The 17,166-nt window shown below is 36.5% G+C and overlaps 3 protein-coding genes across 3 annotated transcripts; 1 reads left to right on the top strand and 2 right to left on the bottom strand.

The window, feature by feature from the left end:
- Window positions 1-1,585: 1,585 nt before the first annotated feature.
- Window positions 1,586-4,560, top strand: LOC113672230 (uncharacterized). Its single transcript, XM_027188518.2, has 2 exons — window positions 1,586-1,742; window positions 3,480-4,560. Exons 1-2 carry the CDS (start codon window positions 1,661-1,663, stop codon window positions 4,187-4,189), a joined length of 792 nt encoding a protein of 263 aa, XP_027044319.1. The 5' UTR covers window positions 1,586-1,660; the 3' UTR covers window positions 4,190-4,560.
- Window positions 4,561-8,966: 4,406 nt separating this feature from the next.
- LOC113672231 (uncharacterized) lies at window positions 8,967-10,815 on the bottom strand. Its single transcript, XM_027188519.2, has 2 exons — window positions 10,492-10,815; window positions 8,967-9,925 (listed from the first exon to the last, which is right to left on the bottom strand). The coding sequence occupies exons 1-2, from the start codon at window positions 10,571-10,573 to the stop codon at window positions 9,345-9,347; spliced, it is 663 nt and encodes a 220-aa protein (XP_027044320.2). The 5' UTR covers window positions 10,574-10,815; the 3' UTR covers window positions 8,967-9,344.
- Window positions 10,816-12,384: 1,569 nt separating this feature from the next.
- LOC149041325 (uncharacterized) lies at window positions 12,385-15,614 on the bottom strand. Its single transcript, XM_089181271.1, has 2 exons — window positions 15,416-15,614; window positions 12,385-13,154 (listed from the first exon to the last, which is right to left on the bottom strand). The coding sequence occupies exons 1-2, from the start codon at window positions 15,486-15,488 to the stop codon at window positions 12,625-12,627; spliced, it is 603 nt and encodes a 200-aa protein (XP_089037397.1). The 5' UTR covers window positions 15,489-15,614; the 3' UTR covers window positions 12,385-12,624.
- Window positions 15,615-17,166: the final 1,552 nt, after the last annotated feature.

Genomic DNA, 17,166 nt, shown 5'->3' with positions numbered 1-17,166 from the left:
TACTATTTTTGTTCGGGGATCATCGATCCTTTTATTTTCATTTGTTAATAAAGTCTACTTTTCTCGTCAGTCAAGGGCTATTGCGTTTATATGATAACCAAATAATACATGGTGGCTCATAGATATGGAATTTCTCTTCTTGTGTTCAACATTCGAAGAGAAATTCTATATCTACCAGCGCCCATGTATTATTCTCTATATATTCACACACACACACGCACACGCACACGCATATATATATATATTCACGCACTGTACGCACCCATTTTCAAAAACGTAGCAATTTTGAAAATATATATTTTAATAAACAAGTGTTAAAAGTGTATATATCTTTTTTATGGGAAAAGAAAAGGTATCAATACACATGTTTTCAAATTTGCAACGTTTTTGAGAACAGGTGTATAATATTATGTGTATCCATTTATAACTTTTTGTAATTTATTATGCTGTTAATTTCGTATGTTATTGGCCAGTCGTAATCTCATAATTAAAGAGTTTTTCACCCTTTCAGAGGCCTAGTTCTTGGTAAAATGTATGGTTTAAATTATCGCTTCACAGCTAAACACGTCCTTTCTTGATCCAAACATATTTTAGAAACTATGCTTTGACAAAAAAAATAATGTAACTTACTCTCTACACCAAGGAAGGGGAAAAAACAAAAAGAAGTAGTAGAAGAACATTTTTGAAGATTGACTCGTACATATAAAGTTTTAATTATAAATGACTTCGATTAATCTTTTCATCTATCGCTACGCTGTCAACAGAAATAATTCAAATCAATAGACGGCAATTTACTTCACGCAAGGAATCAAGCAAACCTAAGGACAATTGAAGGTTTTCCATTTAGAATCTTCCAGAACAATTCAGTTGTTTCAAATGTTCTGAAACAATTTGCCATTATGGCAAACTCTACCAACCAAATGGTGGTAACCCATTGTTTGGCCCAAACTATCCTACCGTCGCTGTATATTCGAGTAGGAGGAAAGTTACCGAAGTGTTCCGGGATACACTTCGGTAACTTCTCTCCCACACGAATATACAGCAACGGTAGGTTAGTTAACTAGGTCCCCATCAACATATGTAAGGACCTAAAATTAAAAAAACAACAACAACAACAAAAATGTTCCGATTTTCAATAACAGATAAAAATTTTGCACCGACGATCAATAAACGACTAACAAGCATGCTTGACATGCCGTCACGATATTTGCCAAAGCCCATTCATACGCGGAGTTTTATTTACCTTTTATTCACAATAGATTTAGCCAAAAGTTATCCCGGAAGAAAGAAACTAATCGATAATCCCAAGCATACAGTTTAGAAGCCAAAACATGATAACTTGCCTGCAGATTATAACTAGCAAAGAGCACGATATTACGACGGAGTCAATGGATTCTGTTTCAGCGATACACTTTTGTTAAGTGTATGATTGAGTGTAACAAATACTATATCGATCAATGACAAAGCAAATTTAATTTTGTGAAAAAGGTAGAGAACAATTGACGAATTAGTTTACACTGACTTTGATCGATTTCTCCTCAATAGCACTCTTCAACGTCATCAGCATTATGTATATATATATATATATGTAAACTGCTACTGATCAAGAAATCTTCAAAGCTAGTAGTCTTATTCAAGCCAAGATCCAGCTGGAGAAAAGATGATTTCAAGGTCGCATTTTATTCTTTATGCTGCCATACTTTTTGGACAGGTTACCTGTTTCCCATTGCCGCAACAAGGAGGTAATTTAGACTCATTAGCTTCCCTTCGCTCCAATGAAAATTTTAAACTGAATTTGTCCTTGAATTAACGGCAGTTAAAAATTTAGCTGAATTCGCCTGTGTCAATCATAAGCATATTGCAGTTACAGGAAATTCTTTATTCCGTTGCTCAGATGTTTTCACACTGGCACACACTCTGCAAGATCACAGACTTGACTTTATGAATGCTCAATTTCTAAATGCATGTGTAAAATTACAAACTCGACATTGAAGATGTCTAAATCTGTTAAGGAATTTTTCGAGACCTCTCACGAAGTTAAGTAGATATAAGAGTTTTAATTGGGCATATTCCAAAAGAAAAATGGTTTCTTGATTTATTCTTGAGACCGTAGGTTTTGACCAACACCGGAAGGTTACCTCAGTTTAAGAAAATTGCCGTAACTATTTAGCTGAAATAGATTTATGGCGAAGAAAGAAAGGTCCCATCAATTTGGCGAATTTATTTTTCTCTTCTATTTCTTCATTGGTGGAAAAAACACACAAATATTTCATATGGAAAAGAAAACGTAAAGGATAGATAATTTGATCATGATTTGGGAGTAAAGAGTACCTCGTTTTTACAATAATGTGCAACGCTGTCTGTTCAATTGCCTATAAGAATTTCTCACCCTCAGCGAGTCGTTCTCTTTATGCGTGGTTTTCTTAAAAGAGAATTTACTTTCCAATATCTAATTAGGACTAGTCTCGAAATCTTCTTTTTTAAAACCTGACGCACATACACCTATTGTAATCGCGGTGGCCCTTGAACTTGAAGTCACTGAGGCATGTGATTACCTTTACTTTACAGTGTATAGCACTAGAAAACTTTGCAAACCAATTAAGGTCGCGTTTCAAGCTCGTTTCAGCATGACGAGATCAGAAGCATTTTCGGAAAAATTTAAAAACAATTTACAATGGAAAAACCTAAGATACGCAATCAAGTAATTTCAGATATTTATCTTGTGTCGCAATATTAGTCAAAAATTAAATCTTTGTTTTACCGATAGATAGAAGAATACAGGGATAAATTATGCAATTTTTAGAAGTTATCAAAGGAAAACTTATTGAACAATGCTTAGGTATTTTTACAACAACAATATCAAGAGCATCACAAGATGTTAATTGGCACATTTCAAGGGCGTGGAGGGACTTTAAAAAACTTTCTCCTCCCTTTAAGCATTGCCAAATCGAGCGCAATGGTCAGCGACAGCATTACCTCTAAGATCATTTTCACATGCTTGCGAAATGGATGAATACATTTATGTTGATTGTTTCCACGGGAACATGCTATTCAAAGGCAAATTCGAAAATTTGAAATTCACTATGAAGCTTCATTCGTTCAACTTCAATAAATAGTTCGTGCTGCTTAAATAGCATTATAGTTTTATCGACTTTGGAAAATTGCGTCCCATAGGTCGATAGAACCGAGGAGTAAATTGCATTCTTATAGTCTATTAGTTGCTGGTTGGTGACCAGAGTTGCAAATTCGGGAATGTTCCATTCCTAGATTTTGTCAATAAGAACAATAATACTAATACAAATTCAATTACGCGTGCTTTAATGTATGCTTATGAAAGCAACCTCAAATCATATATGCCTATGCCGGTTATATGGTTGAACATAACCTATAAATCGCTTTTTTTCTGGCTTAGGTAAAGCGATTTTATCGGTGCCTTAATGTTACAGTAATCGTGTGTGTATCTTTATCAATATAAATAGTTACACTCGCTACAACGGATTTACCAGAGGAGACAGAAGCACCAGGAGCGACTGAGGGGCCAGAGGAGACAGAAGCACCAGAAGTGACTGAGGGGCCAGAGGAGACCGAAGCACCAGGAGCGACTGAGGGGCCAGAGGAGACTGAAGCACCAGGAGTGACTGAGGGGCCAGAGGAGACGGAATCACCAGGGGCCACGGAGGGGCCAGAGGAGACTGAAGCACCAGAAGTGACTGAGGGACCAGAGGAGACTGAAGCACCAGAACCAACAGAAGGACCAGAGGAGACAGAAGCACCAGGGGCGACTGAGGGGCCAGAGGAGACTGAAGCACCAGAAGTGACTGAGGGGCCAGAGGAGACCGAAGCACCAGGAGCGACTGAGGGGCCAGAGGAGACTGAAGCACCAGAACCAACAGAAGGACCAGAGGAGACAGAAGCACCAGGGGCGACTGAGGGGCCAGAGGAGACTGAAGCACCTGGAGCAACTGAAGGACCAGAGGAGACAGAGGCACCAGGAGCTACTGAGGGACCAGAGGAGACTGAAGCACCAGAACCAACAGAAGGACCAGAGGAGACAGAAGCGCCTGAAGTGGAAGAGGGAGGGGAAGGTGAAGAAGAAGAAGAAGAAGAAGAAGAAGAAGAAGAGGAAGAGGAGGAGGAGGAAGAAGAAGAGGAGGAAGAAGAGGAGGAGGAAGAAGAGGAAGAAGAATAGGACGACGAAGTGGAGGATTACTAAGCCAGAGCTTCATGTGTTTGTTATGTGTTTTTCTTTCTTTTCGTTTCTAAACTCAGAAAATGAGTTCAGGTGCGACAGATATATGCATCCTTTTATCACACCAATGAAAGCTAGCTCCTTGCTGTCCATAGCTTTCTCTTAAAATTTATTACCATTTATTATTTTTGTTCATCCAATCAAATATATGGTTTCCTGCGTTGATCAGCCCAAACACATTATCACAACCGGTTGTCACAGTAGCCAGGAAATTGTACCAAATTTATCAAAAGACCTTGTAAACAAACTGCTACTATTTTTATTAACCATATATATTTTTAGACAACGACAATAAATATTTTGGACGGTCAGTTTTCTAGAAATGGTAACTTAATCTCAAAGTTTTCTCTCCTAACCTAGAAATTGTAGTGGAATATTTAGTTGGTCAAGATTTTTGATTTGTATAAAAAATTTAAATTGAAAGTCCTACGTTATATGGCCTCGATGGGGCACTCGATTTTGAATATTTGCCGGACTTTTCGAACTCGAATGTCGTTTCTTGAATTGTGTTGGGTGCTTTCGTATGAGTTTTTGTAACTGTTTAGGTTTATTCGATTATTTTTTGGTAAGTGTTGTTCAGTTAGTAAGAATTGTGGTAAGTATCCTGGCAGAGTCTCGTCCTCTGATAGCACAGTTATCCATCCAGCTATACCTAATTACCTCGATTAAAAAGTGTAACTTTTTTCATTAACAATATATATCATCTTACTAATTTAGATGTTGACCTCCATGTGCCCACTGACCAAAATCTCTCAGCGCAAGTCCAAAATGATATATGAATCACCATGGATTGAAATTCAAAGTGATACAGGGCACAATATCGTTTGTGGGGTTTTTTAAAGACACCAACATGGCAATTAAGATAACTTCCTAAATTATGTTAGCATGGTTGTTGAAATGATTCATTGTGAAAAAAAATATTATGTATTATTGGGAGATTTCAACTTTCTCAAGTTTGAATCAAATCCCAGTACAGAAAATTTCCTAAATACCTTAGGCACATTTTATTTTCAACCTCAAATTCTGCAGCCCACTAGAATAACAGATCCCTCAGCAACTCTTATTGACAATATTTTCTTTAATTCCCTTGAGCACTTTTCCATAAGTGGAAATTTATGTTGTCATCTATCTGGCCATCTACCAAATTTTCTTATTAAAGGTAGAATATCTTCTCTACCAGTGAAAACGAGATAATTAAAATTTTGATAAGCAAGCCCTGATTAATGACTTTCATTAAATAGACTTGGATGATTTTTTTGGAGATGGTTTGAACCAAGCAGTATGTTTGATAGTTTCTTCAACAAGATATCTGAGGTCATTGATATACCCATCAAGTATTAGAGTAAGGAATAGTCTATTTAAGAGATCTTAGAACCAAGCAAAGTTTAAAATTTACAGGAACAAACTGAATCATCTAATCAAATCAAGTAAGAGAAATTATTATAAAAATTTCTTTTCAATTCATGAAAATAATGGAAAATAAATCTTGCAAATAATTGAACAAATTGTTCACATTAACCTACTGGTGAATCAATCGGTCAGCAATATAGTATTGGAAAACTGTGAAATAACTGCTCCTAAATCAATAGCTGATGCATTCAATCATTTTACCAAGATAGGTATTAATCTGCAAGCTCTATTCTCACTGCTACAAAAACTGCCAGTGAGTTTATGCCACTTTCTATATGTGATAGTTTGTTTTTGTCCCCAGTTACTGCAGATGGAATCCAATTAGAAATGGCCAAACTTCAAACTGGTAAGGCTGTGAGCCCTTCTAGCATTCCTATCTCGATTCTGAAGATTAGCAGGTCCCTATATGTTTAATACATCTTTCTTACTGGAATTATCCCACATAATTTCAAGTTGACTAGAGTAATACTGGCCTTTAAGAAAGGCCCTCAGACAAACTTAAGTAATTATAGGCCTATTTCTCTTTACCTATATTTAATGAGTTGCTAGAAAACTCACGTTCAGTCGGTTAGTTGACTTCTTAGACTAACGGCACCAAATTTACAACAAGCAGCTTGGATTTCGCTCACATCATTCAACTGATCATGCAGCGCTAAGTATTATTGACCAGTTTGCCCATATCTGAGCAACAGAACAGTGGGTTCTGTTATTTCTGATTTGCAAACAGTGTGAGGTGCCTCAAGGATCAGTACTAGGGCCACTCCTTTTCCACATTTATGTAAACGACTTTCACAATTGCTCAAAACTATTGGATTTCATGACACCTTTTTGCTGATGATGCAAATTTGTTTTTTAAGAATAAGGACATTAACATACTTGAAATAAAAATTAATGGGGAACTTGGAAAAGTACATATTTGGCTATCTACAAATAAGCTTCCTTTAAAGATTGAGAAGTGAAATTTTGTTATTTTTCATCCAGTTCAAAAACAAATTCCCAAAAAGATTATGCTATTTATAAATAAGCAATCATCAAATAAAGAAACTTCCATTGGATACCTTGGAGTTTTTTTTTATAGTCAAATATTAGTTGGAAGAGCCACGTTAACTATACTGCTAAAAAAATCGATAGAAGGATAGGTATTCTCTCTAAACTTCGTTATTTCCTAAACACAAAAACGTTGCTAAGCCTGAATTATACCTTCGTAGAGCCATTCTTAAATTATTGTATACTTGCTTGGGGTAATGCATATCAGTCAACGTTGCAACTTTTTATTTACATTACCAAAGAAAGCAAAGAATAAAAACCTTTTTCAGTTTCACTGAACAATGGAATCCTTTATCCAAAGACTTGAATGTTATCTAGCTGTGTGATATCATTACCCTTCAATTTGCAGTGTGTATGTGAAAGTTCCATTGCAAACTTTCACCTTTAGTCTTTGAGACCTTTTTTTAATCCTGTTAGTAACATAAATAAATATAAAACTAGGTTATCCTCAAGGATAACTTGTGCAACAGGGCGCTAAAGTTTGGAATTATATAAGTGTTGACATAAAGCTTCTCTCTCTTCAACGTTTTAAGAAAACGTTTATGTCAATTCTTATTGGTAAAAATTAATTGCAAATTTACCAAAACTATAGTTTTTCTGGCTTTCTGTTGTTCAAAACTGGCATACTTAGCTTTATTTTGTTGTCTTTCTTTTTCTACTAGTTTTTTTCTCTTTATCTTTTAAGTGTTTTGTGTAGTGTGTTTGCGCGTGTGTGGTACCTGACCCTTTAATATGACAATTTGTTAATGACCTAAGTAAGGCTGTCCTATCTTTTTAGCCCTAAATGTTTATTATGGGCAGTCTAAACTCTCCTCATTTTTCATGTAATATTAATGTAGGGTAAAATAAAATTGTTTTTGTTGTTGTTGTTGTTGTTGCTCGTCCGGTCTTGGTTTACTGGGCCGTATGTGGACATGAAAACGAGATATCTAAGCAGTTGAAATACGAAATCGAGAAAAGCCGAAAGAATCGGCCTGCAGACATTGAAAGCTAAAGTAAAAACACGATACATTGGAGTTCAAACCAAAGTTTAGAACAAACGCCGAGCAAAACGGTTAAGATGAATGACATAATACATAAGAATATTTCAAGTGAAATAAAAAAATATAACAAAGCAACAGGGGCTCTAAACAAAACAAAATGACCAGTTGATGAAAATTACTAGACGATCAAAATAAGAAAAGAATTGCAAGACTCCGTGCGTCAATCAAATTGATAATAGAAAAAGCGCGGCTCAAGAATCAAAACACCAATAATGATCAGGCGCAGTACTGGCTCCGTGCTCGAACAAGGAAAGTAATTGGACGCAAGGGTTTCTACCAATAGAAGCTTACAAAATCAAATCAAATCACATAACTCAATTGAACGCTTTCCAAATTGCCTCGAACAAATTCAAGATAACTCGGCGTCAATAAAGAGTATTGTTGAAATCCGACGCTCTCGTATAATAACTAGCACTAAGTATTTCTTTCATGATTCCTTATGAGAAAGAAGTAGAAAAGCGTTGGCCGAGCATGAATTTTAAATTCTATTTTTACGGAAAAAACTACGGCTTTAAGTTTTCATAAACTTTAAATGAAGGATGTTAGGTAAAAAGGGTCCCAGTAGTTTCGTGCCCACGGACGTTCCGTTCCCAAGTTTAGGCGATTCGTACCCAGGTTGGGTTTGGCCCGTAACTGTTAACTGACGAAACTGTATTTAGGATAGATTAAATTAAAGAGAAATGCTCAATTGTTGGAAAAAAAAGGAATTATTCATCTTTTGTAATGAAACTTTCTCGACATTTTTCAAAATGTTTGGCTGCGACGTCACCACAACTGACATTTGTCTCATTCACCTATTTAAGGTTAATGAAAAGACGATCAAAGTTTCAAACCAGAAAAAAACGAATTGAGTTTCTTATGCGATGTCTTAGACAAAAATGCAAGCTTTCCCTTCTTGTAATATGGTTGTGTCTACTACATGGTGCAAAAATTTTGAACTCATTTTAAAACTAGTGACAAACTCATTATGATTCGTTTCATGTGCTTTGTTTTGCTTTGTTTTGGGGCTAATTTTGTGAACTATGTTTCCGGAAAAAGTATAATAGAGGTCCCGTGAGTCTTGACTATCGCAAAATAAAAAAAAAAAGTTTCTTAAAAAAAAAACAACAACAACACAACTGTTAAACAACAAAAACAGCAACGATGTGTTTCACTCGGCAATTACTTCAAGCAAGGGATCAAGAGTATAAATATTGTAAGTAGTCACGGAAACCAGGTTATTTAAAAACCCAAATCACCATTTATTCATTTAAAGTCATGAATCGCTTAGTTTTACGGATGAAAAATACTTTTTCTGCGAGACGGCGAACTAAGGCGGGAAAATCCATGCAATTATTTGGACATGAATTCATTGGGCGTGTGACGACACACACTTGAAATAGCCTCATAAGTGATTAATAAATTTTATAACCATTGATCTCACCTAGCATTTTTTCCATAAATCGCACCCTTATTTCTAGAAGTAACTTCGATATTAAAGAAACAACGCAACGCATATTTGATAAGTGATCCAGTCAGCTACTTTACTTTACTTTACTTTGAAAACGTCTTTAAACAAAATTTGTCGTTTTGCAATCCATAGCAGTCTGTGTCCATTACATTGAAAGGAAACTGCGCGCACGATGAATTATCAATGCCACAGAAAATAAGATGAGGTTGGAAGTAGACAGGGACATGCCTCCAGAGCGAAGCTGACTTCCTCTCATAGCGTCGCTTCTACTCTCGCCCTCATCTTCTTCGCTTTTACCCCTTTTTCCTTTCTTTCCTCCTATTCTCCTGTTCCAGTGGCCTTCATCCTCTCGGTCAGAGAAGTCTCCCTCATCGTTTCTCCTGCTGCTGTCGTCTTGTTCATCATTTCGCCTTCTTAAATCATTATTGTCGTCACCGTTTCTATCATCTCTTCCTCTTTCGTAATCATCTTTATCATTTCTGTGATGGTCACTGTAGTCATCATTCCTTTCATTATCGTATTCGTTTCGGTCATCGTTCCGTTTGTCAAAGCCATGCTCACGATTGCCTCCTTTCCTTTCATAGTCGTCTCCTTCGTCATCATCCTCTTTGCCATTGTTTCTATCCAAGTCTTCATCACTAGACTTATCATCCCTCAAACCTTGGTCACGGTCATCTTTTTCTCTTTCATCATCATCTCTTTCATCATCATGGTCTCTGCTGTCATCTGTGATGAAAAGACATAAAATGCTTTAAAGTCAGTAAATGAATAAAACTTAGTAAAAGTGTGTTACTTCTTCATTTCCAAATTTTGCTTTTGGAAAAGGTAAATGTAAGTTTGTTTATGGAAGCCACAAATTGCAAAAAAAAATTCCTTCGGCTCAAGGCTCCTTCAAAAATACCCTCAGTTCTCAGTACAAAGCAACTATGTTACTTTGATTGGTGGTTGTTAGATAAATCACTTGTCACTGATGATCTACAAAGTGTTCTTTTAGTCGATAAAACGTGTACAACGGCAAGTAGGCTGAAAATTTAAAAACATTTTTCTGAAAAGCGATGGTTGATCTATATGAGGCGAGGGGAAGCTGTAAAGATCGAACCTTGTATACTACAAAATACTAAATGAAGTAAGACAGGACAAGAAGCTTGCAAGTTTAAAGAAAAAACCCTCTACATCAACAAAATGAGAAAGGAGTCGGGAAAGGAATATACAGCAACCAGTGTCTCGCGTGGTGGGGACAGAGAAGCAGTTTAAAATGAAAAGGAAACAGGTTAAACCAAAATGTTCCTTACCTTCTGGCATCGGAAAAGAACTTCCCCAACGGGGTGCCAGTAGAGTTAGAAAACAAAGAAGAACCAAACTTGAAGGTGCCATTCTGGTTATTCAAACTTCCAAGGTGTAGCTTAGGTGCGTTCTTTCCCACTCTTTGCTTCATGATTTATAGCTTTTACTGACGTAAGTTGGATTTAAAGTTAATTACGACTGTTTTGCAGTTTCCAGGAAAATATTTTGTCTCGAAGCAAAAGATTTGATATTAACTGTGTTAAGCTGTGTAAAAATTAACGACAGCGTTTTCGAAAAAGAAAGCGACCATGATCTAACAGAGGAAAAATTTTAATATATGTCAATATGGGCCTCCTTCTTTTCTGAAGATGGCAATATAACTCATAGGATTGGAGTTTTTTGGCTTACGAAACTTGCTCGTCATGTTTAACTCAGTGAAACGATTAATATTATCAGTTTCCTCAGAAACAAATCCCAAAAAGTGCAACCAACTGCCTTCCATAAGACAACGGAGGTGAAAGATACAACATTAATAGCTGGAGTTTTAGTTAATCGCGTAATCAATAGCATTGAAAATTAAAGTTTGTATTTGACTGAAATTTTCTAAGGTCAGGTTTTTTAGTGACTTCCACCTTCAATTAGAGTGAAGTATTTAGTTTTGATAAGTGGTTATATTCGCCTGACCTTGATGAGGATTTAAGTGATTACCATTGCGTTGGTCTCGTATCACTAGTTTTGCTGCCTCTTAACAGATCAAATTAATGCTCTCGATGTCCATTTGGTGTTAGTTTTAATTAAAGAGGGTACTTCGTTAAACTCAAAGCGATGCGTCACCCTCAGTTTCTAGAAAGTCCCAGTAAACGTGACCGCCCCAAAGCCATGTGTTAGAGGTTTTAATCCAATAGCACTGAGTGCCTTGACTCAAGAAAAAGGCAAATCTAAATTAGTTTCATGGTATTCTAGTTCATTGAATTTCAAAGCTGATAACATCCTAGTATTAAATGTAAATTGGTTAAACGAAAAACAACTATTCTGGACATGGACAGGTAACTACCGGTATACTTGAGAATAGGCCTTAGATCTCTGTATCGATATATTTTCTCGTTTGAGATTATGCGTGCGAAGAGCCATTCGGAATGTTACATCACTGGGAAAATTTAAAAACAGAAAACATGCATGTCATCTAGTAAGTATCAAACGAGCAGAAAAAAAATCATCATAATTCGCTTATTAGAAGACACTTAACTGCCCGTGTTACATATGTAAAAATTTGAACATTATGAACAGTGCAACAATTGTAAGACAACGAGGTGTTGACTACTCGTAGTGTACATCTAACAAATTCGTTATGTGGGGTTGATTTTCATGTATACCATCTATGAATTTCTTTTATAATCTGTAAAGAATGATTTTACCATCACTTTTCCTCGGTGGAATTTTGAGTAAAAGATGTGGTATGTTATTATCATGGCATTTTTGGAGTTAAAAGGATTTCTTCTTGCTTTCTGTATTCCTTTGCTGAAACCATGATAGAGATTTAGCCAGAACTATTTTCATCGCTTAATATTATCGAGATTCTTCTTTTTCAACAACATCATTCTGATGTTGGATAGGGTAGAGGGTCTCGACACTCACCTACGAATGTCAATATCGGACTGTCGGAAAGTCGTTTCCGGTCGTATTAATTAGCTCCAGAGCATTCTCTAACAAATATATAGATATGTTTGCTTCCCATTGCTTAGGACTGAAGTTCCTTAAATTTCATAAGAGGAAAAAATGTTCTATGAACAAGAAATTAATTAAAACGCATTCCGTTGATAGAAAAAAAAAAGGAAAAGGAGAAGGAAAACCTTAAAGATGACACTTCCAACCTTATTTGAAAGATGACAAATAGAAACTTCCCTAAAACATCCTTAAACGAATTTATTAATTAGTGTTTTGTTGACAAGTCATAAGTACTTTAAAGTACATTTTACGGTAAGCTGCTCGTGAGAATCATTAGGTTGATGAAATGCCATTTTCCAAACAGGAATACATACGCTAAGAAGCTATCAAGCTAGGTGTCAAATAAAAATGTACTCATTTTTCAGGTTTTTGTAAAATCACTTCTAGGTCCACTTTTGTGCTCTATTCATGTGAAATTAAAAAAATAAAGGTTTGTACCAAATGATGCTCATAAAAAACCATGAAATAAAGCCTATCAGAACTTGAGCATTTCCTTCCTTAGCTGAAAGCGCACTCGATGATAACGAGTCGAAGTTCATAGCAGCTGGATCCCGATTGATGTCAGCATCATTGCTGAAATTAGCACTACCATCGCCACTGTCTTCCCCATCATCGTCATCATCATCGTCGTCGTCGTCTTCGTCACCATCATCGTCATCATCATCATCATCATCGCCGCCATCGCCATCATTATCGTCATCGTCGTCATCGTCATCGTCATCGTCGTCATCGTCATCGTCATCGTCATCGTCATCGTCATCGTCATCGTCGCCATCGTCATCGTCATCGTCATCGTCATCGTCGTCATCGTCATCGTCGTCATCATCGTCATCGTCGTCATCGTCATCATCCTCCTCATCATCTTCATCATCATCGTCGTCGTCATCGTCATCATCTTCGTCGCCGTCATCGTCATCGTCGTCGTCGTCATCACCATCATCATCGTCTACGGAGGTTGTTATACAACAACATTAGCGTTTAAAAATACTAATTCAGAACCTTAAATTTCTCCAGTAATACTTAAGCATTTCATCGATAGTTTAAAAAGAAATATTGGGTATAACTACTGGTTATATTAAATGATTATAAATAATAGGAATACATGAAACAACTTTCTACACAACCTTAGAAGTAATTAAATAAATGCAATTCAGAGAAATTTAGAATTCACATACGATTGCACCAATTAACAAATAGAGAAGCCTCGACTGTTTCTTCCCACTTCTTGAGTGCTCTTGCCGCTTCCTGCGTGCTTTATAAAAGAACAGAGCACAGTCAAGGCTTCTCTATCTGTTTTATAATAAAGAATCCGTTAAATCACCCAAGCATTACTTTCAATTTTCAAAACAAACTTTATTTCCAAAGCGAACAACAGTGTCGTCAGCATGCTCTATACTCTCATAAAGCACGCTACAATAAGCCAATCAGAATCCCTGTTAGAATGGTTCAAATAATCTGATTGGCTGCACAAGACTAAAGCTGTCAAAAGTGTCAAACCATCAAAGTTCAAAAACCATCAAAGTTCACATTCTACGATAGTTTACAAACTAAAGTAGTTCGGCAAGTCGAATTTAACACTTTTGCCTGAAGTTTTTAAGTCTCTAATACAGAATCTTGAAGTGAAATGTTCAGTGAACTTCAGCCGAATTATGGCTCATAAAAACACGCCAGTTTTTTCACACGACAAGGTAGAAAATAAACTGTTCAAGGCGAGTGTTTTTTGAGTGAACGACAGCCGAATTCACCGGAACATGAAGATCGCTCGGGATGACAGCCGCAAAACTCGGCTGCAGTGACTGATGTGACTTTCCACTCAACGTATCGGAAAGGATATCAGAGCAAGCTCTTATTTTTTCACTCGAAGGGTGGCCGATGTAGTTTCTGAGGCTTGCTTTACTGTGATGACCAGAGATCACCATGATGAGCGAGCCGCGATGAACTTCAGCATGATCATATTCGCTCAGACACCGTCACGATTAGTATGAATTTTAATAATTATGCCAGTTTGGTTAAATTTTTCATCATTTCTGTTTTGTTCTGTTTTGTTTTTGAACACTGAACTTTATATACTATACTAGTGTTAGCTGTATTTGATTTTTATTACCGTACGTAAGCTTGCAATCTAACTGAGCGTGAGAATCTTTAAAACTCGGAATGTTTATTTTGTTTTTCCTTTGAGGATTTTCGTATCTGCTCACGTTTTAATAACGTAAATTACAGCGCCAGGTATGTTTACAAACCTTTGTTTGATTCTTCTATTGCTACTTGTCGGCTTGCTTCAGTTCCGAAATTTCACTTTCAATTATCGGAAAAAAGCTAAAAAGAAGTCCCGGAAAAGCTCGAATATAGTACAATTGGCAGATGACGTGACAGCTTTAGCTCAGCTCTATGCTCTATACTCTCGTAGAGCACGCTCTTTCAACCAATGACAGCGCGCGTTATATCCGAACTTTATTATAATAAGTAACTAGAAAATGTGCTTGTTGTAACTTCGTATAAAACAGTCTATCCGTTAATAAGTGTCAACTTTTTCATCCAAAGTTCAAGGAGTGGGCTCATAATAACTTTAACTCGATTAGTTTGATCATCGAGCTGTATTTGCGAGATTTCAACCTAAATTTTCTCAAAAGACCGTTTTCCAGCGTGTATTAGGTATTTTTAAATTTCACCCTTCTATACCAGACCTAAAACAGACATTGTTAGTTTATAACGATTTCCAAATCAGTAACGATATTTTTTTGTTCATCTTCATTCCAGAAGGAGCCAGTTGGTCACAAAAATAACTCAGCCGTCTCTTGGAATATCAATAATCTCTGAGGCAAGCAAACGCCGGTCTTTAATCTAATTGGCATTTAACATCACACTTTGTTTCCAACAAGTATTTAAGGAGATTTTTTTGGGCTTCAACTCGAAGATCTTCAAACTGCAGATGTCATTTCTTTTGAATTTACAACAACGGCCAATATGCGATATCTCTTTTAAAAATTTATTAAAAGAAAAATAAGATGAAACAAAATAAAATAAATTTAGCAGAACGCAATAAGCTAAGGAAGCCAAGAAAATTCAAGTCGGATTAAGGGAGATACTATTTGAAGTGAACTTTATGCTTAGACTCTTTGAGGTCACTCCACTGATCGTCGCATCAGTCAAAAACCTAATTGACGAAAGCCAAACATGATGCCCTCAACAATAACCTGTGTTCCTTACCAGGCCGAGGGAAACCCCACAAAGGCAGTAACAGCACTAAAAGACCAAGTAAAAGCAATAGTCTCGAGGCCATTTATCCAACACTTCGGCCCTATCTCCTCCTATCCACTAAGCTTTCGGTCCGAACAGATTCAAATCCACTTGGAAAATGCACGTCGTGTAGATATAAACTACTTTCTCATATCTATTTCATGACGTTACTAATATGATTTAATCATCATTCCAACTTAAGACACACCTAGAGTGGCGGGATTTACATGAAAACAGTATAACCGGATGTTATATTACTATTAGTTTATCACGTAAATACCTGCACGCATCTAAGTCCAGAAAACATAAAAACAACAATCTTTAAATATGGTCCTTTTTATTATTTTACACAATTCTTACATTATGATGAGAAAAGTACTACCGTCTTTTGTTTTTGGATTTTGTCCTTCTCTGTGTAAAAAGTAACGATAAATTATGATGGCATTGACGAAAAAATTCGTGGTTAAGTTATTGATAGGATTCAGATATTGCAAATTATTCTCGTTTATTAACATATTTGTTCTGCTTTACATTTCATGCCTTTGACTGAAACTACCATTATAATTTCTGTTAATCTCTCTCAGTTTTCTCATCATAACTTAAACCCGAAAGAAATATTTTCAGCCGCTTTTTACAATCCTCGTGACGTATGCTTAATCAATTTATGTTGAATAGGGGTATCGACTTTGGATGTTTATGAGCCACAATCACTCCAAGCTCAAGCCGAAGAGCAATGGGAACTACTGACAAAGATGATGAAATTTTTAACTGTTGTTTTCCAAGATCTTTCAACTTGAATTGTGCCATGATTTAGCTGTGATGGAGGTTCTACGGCTTTTTGTATCGGCCTGTTAATCTTTGAGAAAAAGTACCAGTAGTTATCCACCGAAATCATTGAACAAGCTAAAATTCAGCGTACACTTATATGGGCCTCTGCATGATCCCGTTCATGAGTGAACGGAAATGATGCGCCTAAGAAAATCAGGAATGGCATGGATAATGGGGTGGATCGCTGAATATGTGATTCCGTGCAGCATCAAGCATGAAGTATGGTCTTTTTGTTAACATAAGCATCATAAAAAGACAAGCGATGATATTGTGGTGGACACCGCGCAAGTATCAAACTGCTGAAAGCTTTGAAAGAGAAATGATGTTAGAAACAACCTCTTTCTTGTATTTTAGTCATAGCATCTACACTTGTTTCTCTCCTGTCTCTTTTCGCTCTTCTGCTATACGCAACTTCCAACGGATCTCTGTCACACTAACACAATGCGATGGATTTTAATCTTATCATGTCTAATAGTTGTTTGAACCTTAAGAAAACAAGTCCTTATGGTTGGAGTAATTTGATACAACCTCTGCCAATTTAGAGCAGTTAATCAATCAATAACTGTGTCACGCAACTATTCCAAAAAATAAAAGATTAGGTTTTTTTAATTGCAAATATCTCCAAGGGGCAACATTGTATGTCGACAAAGATACCACCACAGAAAAGACCTATCTTAACACTACGCTGGTGGGCAAAAAAATTTGGCCTTTGTAAAAAAGATTCCTGATCACGTCCCTCTGAGATACGTGACCTATGACGTTAGTTTGCAATTTTCGGTCATAAACTGATGTTTACTCACTCAATTTCAATCTGAAATTGGATTGCCGACACTAGTTTTTGCGATGCTAATGTCAAAAAACAACAGATGTATAGCTGCCAAGCTAAGGATTCA

The sequence above is a fragment of the Pocillopora damicornis genome, chromosome 8, assembly GCF_964200805.1.
Source record: "Pocillopora damicornis chromosome 8, jaPocDami1.2, whole genome shotgun sequence".
NCBI lineage: Eukaryota > Metazoa > Cnidaria > Anthozoa > Scleractinia > Pocilloporidae > Pocillopora > Pocillopora damicornis.
The sequence above is the reverse complement of the archived record's forward strand: the minus strand, read 5'-3'. Positions and strand labels throughout refer to the sequence as shown.

Coding starts and splice junctions, on each gene's coding strand:
- LOC113672231 (XM_027188519.2), bottom strand. CDS start 10,573: ATGGCACCTTCAAGTTTGGTTCTTCTTTGTTTTCTAACTCTACTGGCA. Junction 9,926..10,491: donor TTCTTTTCCGATGCCAGAAG/GTAAGGAACATT, acceptor TTTTCATCACAG/ATGACAGCAGAGACCATGAT.
- LOC149041325 (XM_089181271.1), bottom strand. CDS start 15,488: ATGGCCTCGAGACTATTGCTTTTACTTGGTCTTTTAGTGCTGTTACTG. Junction 13,155..15,415: donor GTGGGGTTTCCCTCGGCCTG/GTAAGGAACACA, acceptor CAACCTCCGTAG/ACGATGATGATGGTGATGAC.
- LOC113672230 (XM_027188518.2), top strand. CDS start 1,661: ATGATTTCAAGGTCGCATTTTATTCTTTATGCTGCCATACTTTTTGGA. Junction 1,743..3,479: donor CCCATTGCCGCAACAAGGAG/GTAATTTAGACT, acceptor CAATATAAATAG/TTACACTCGCTACAACGGAT.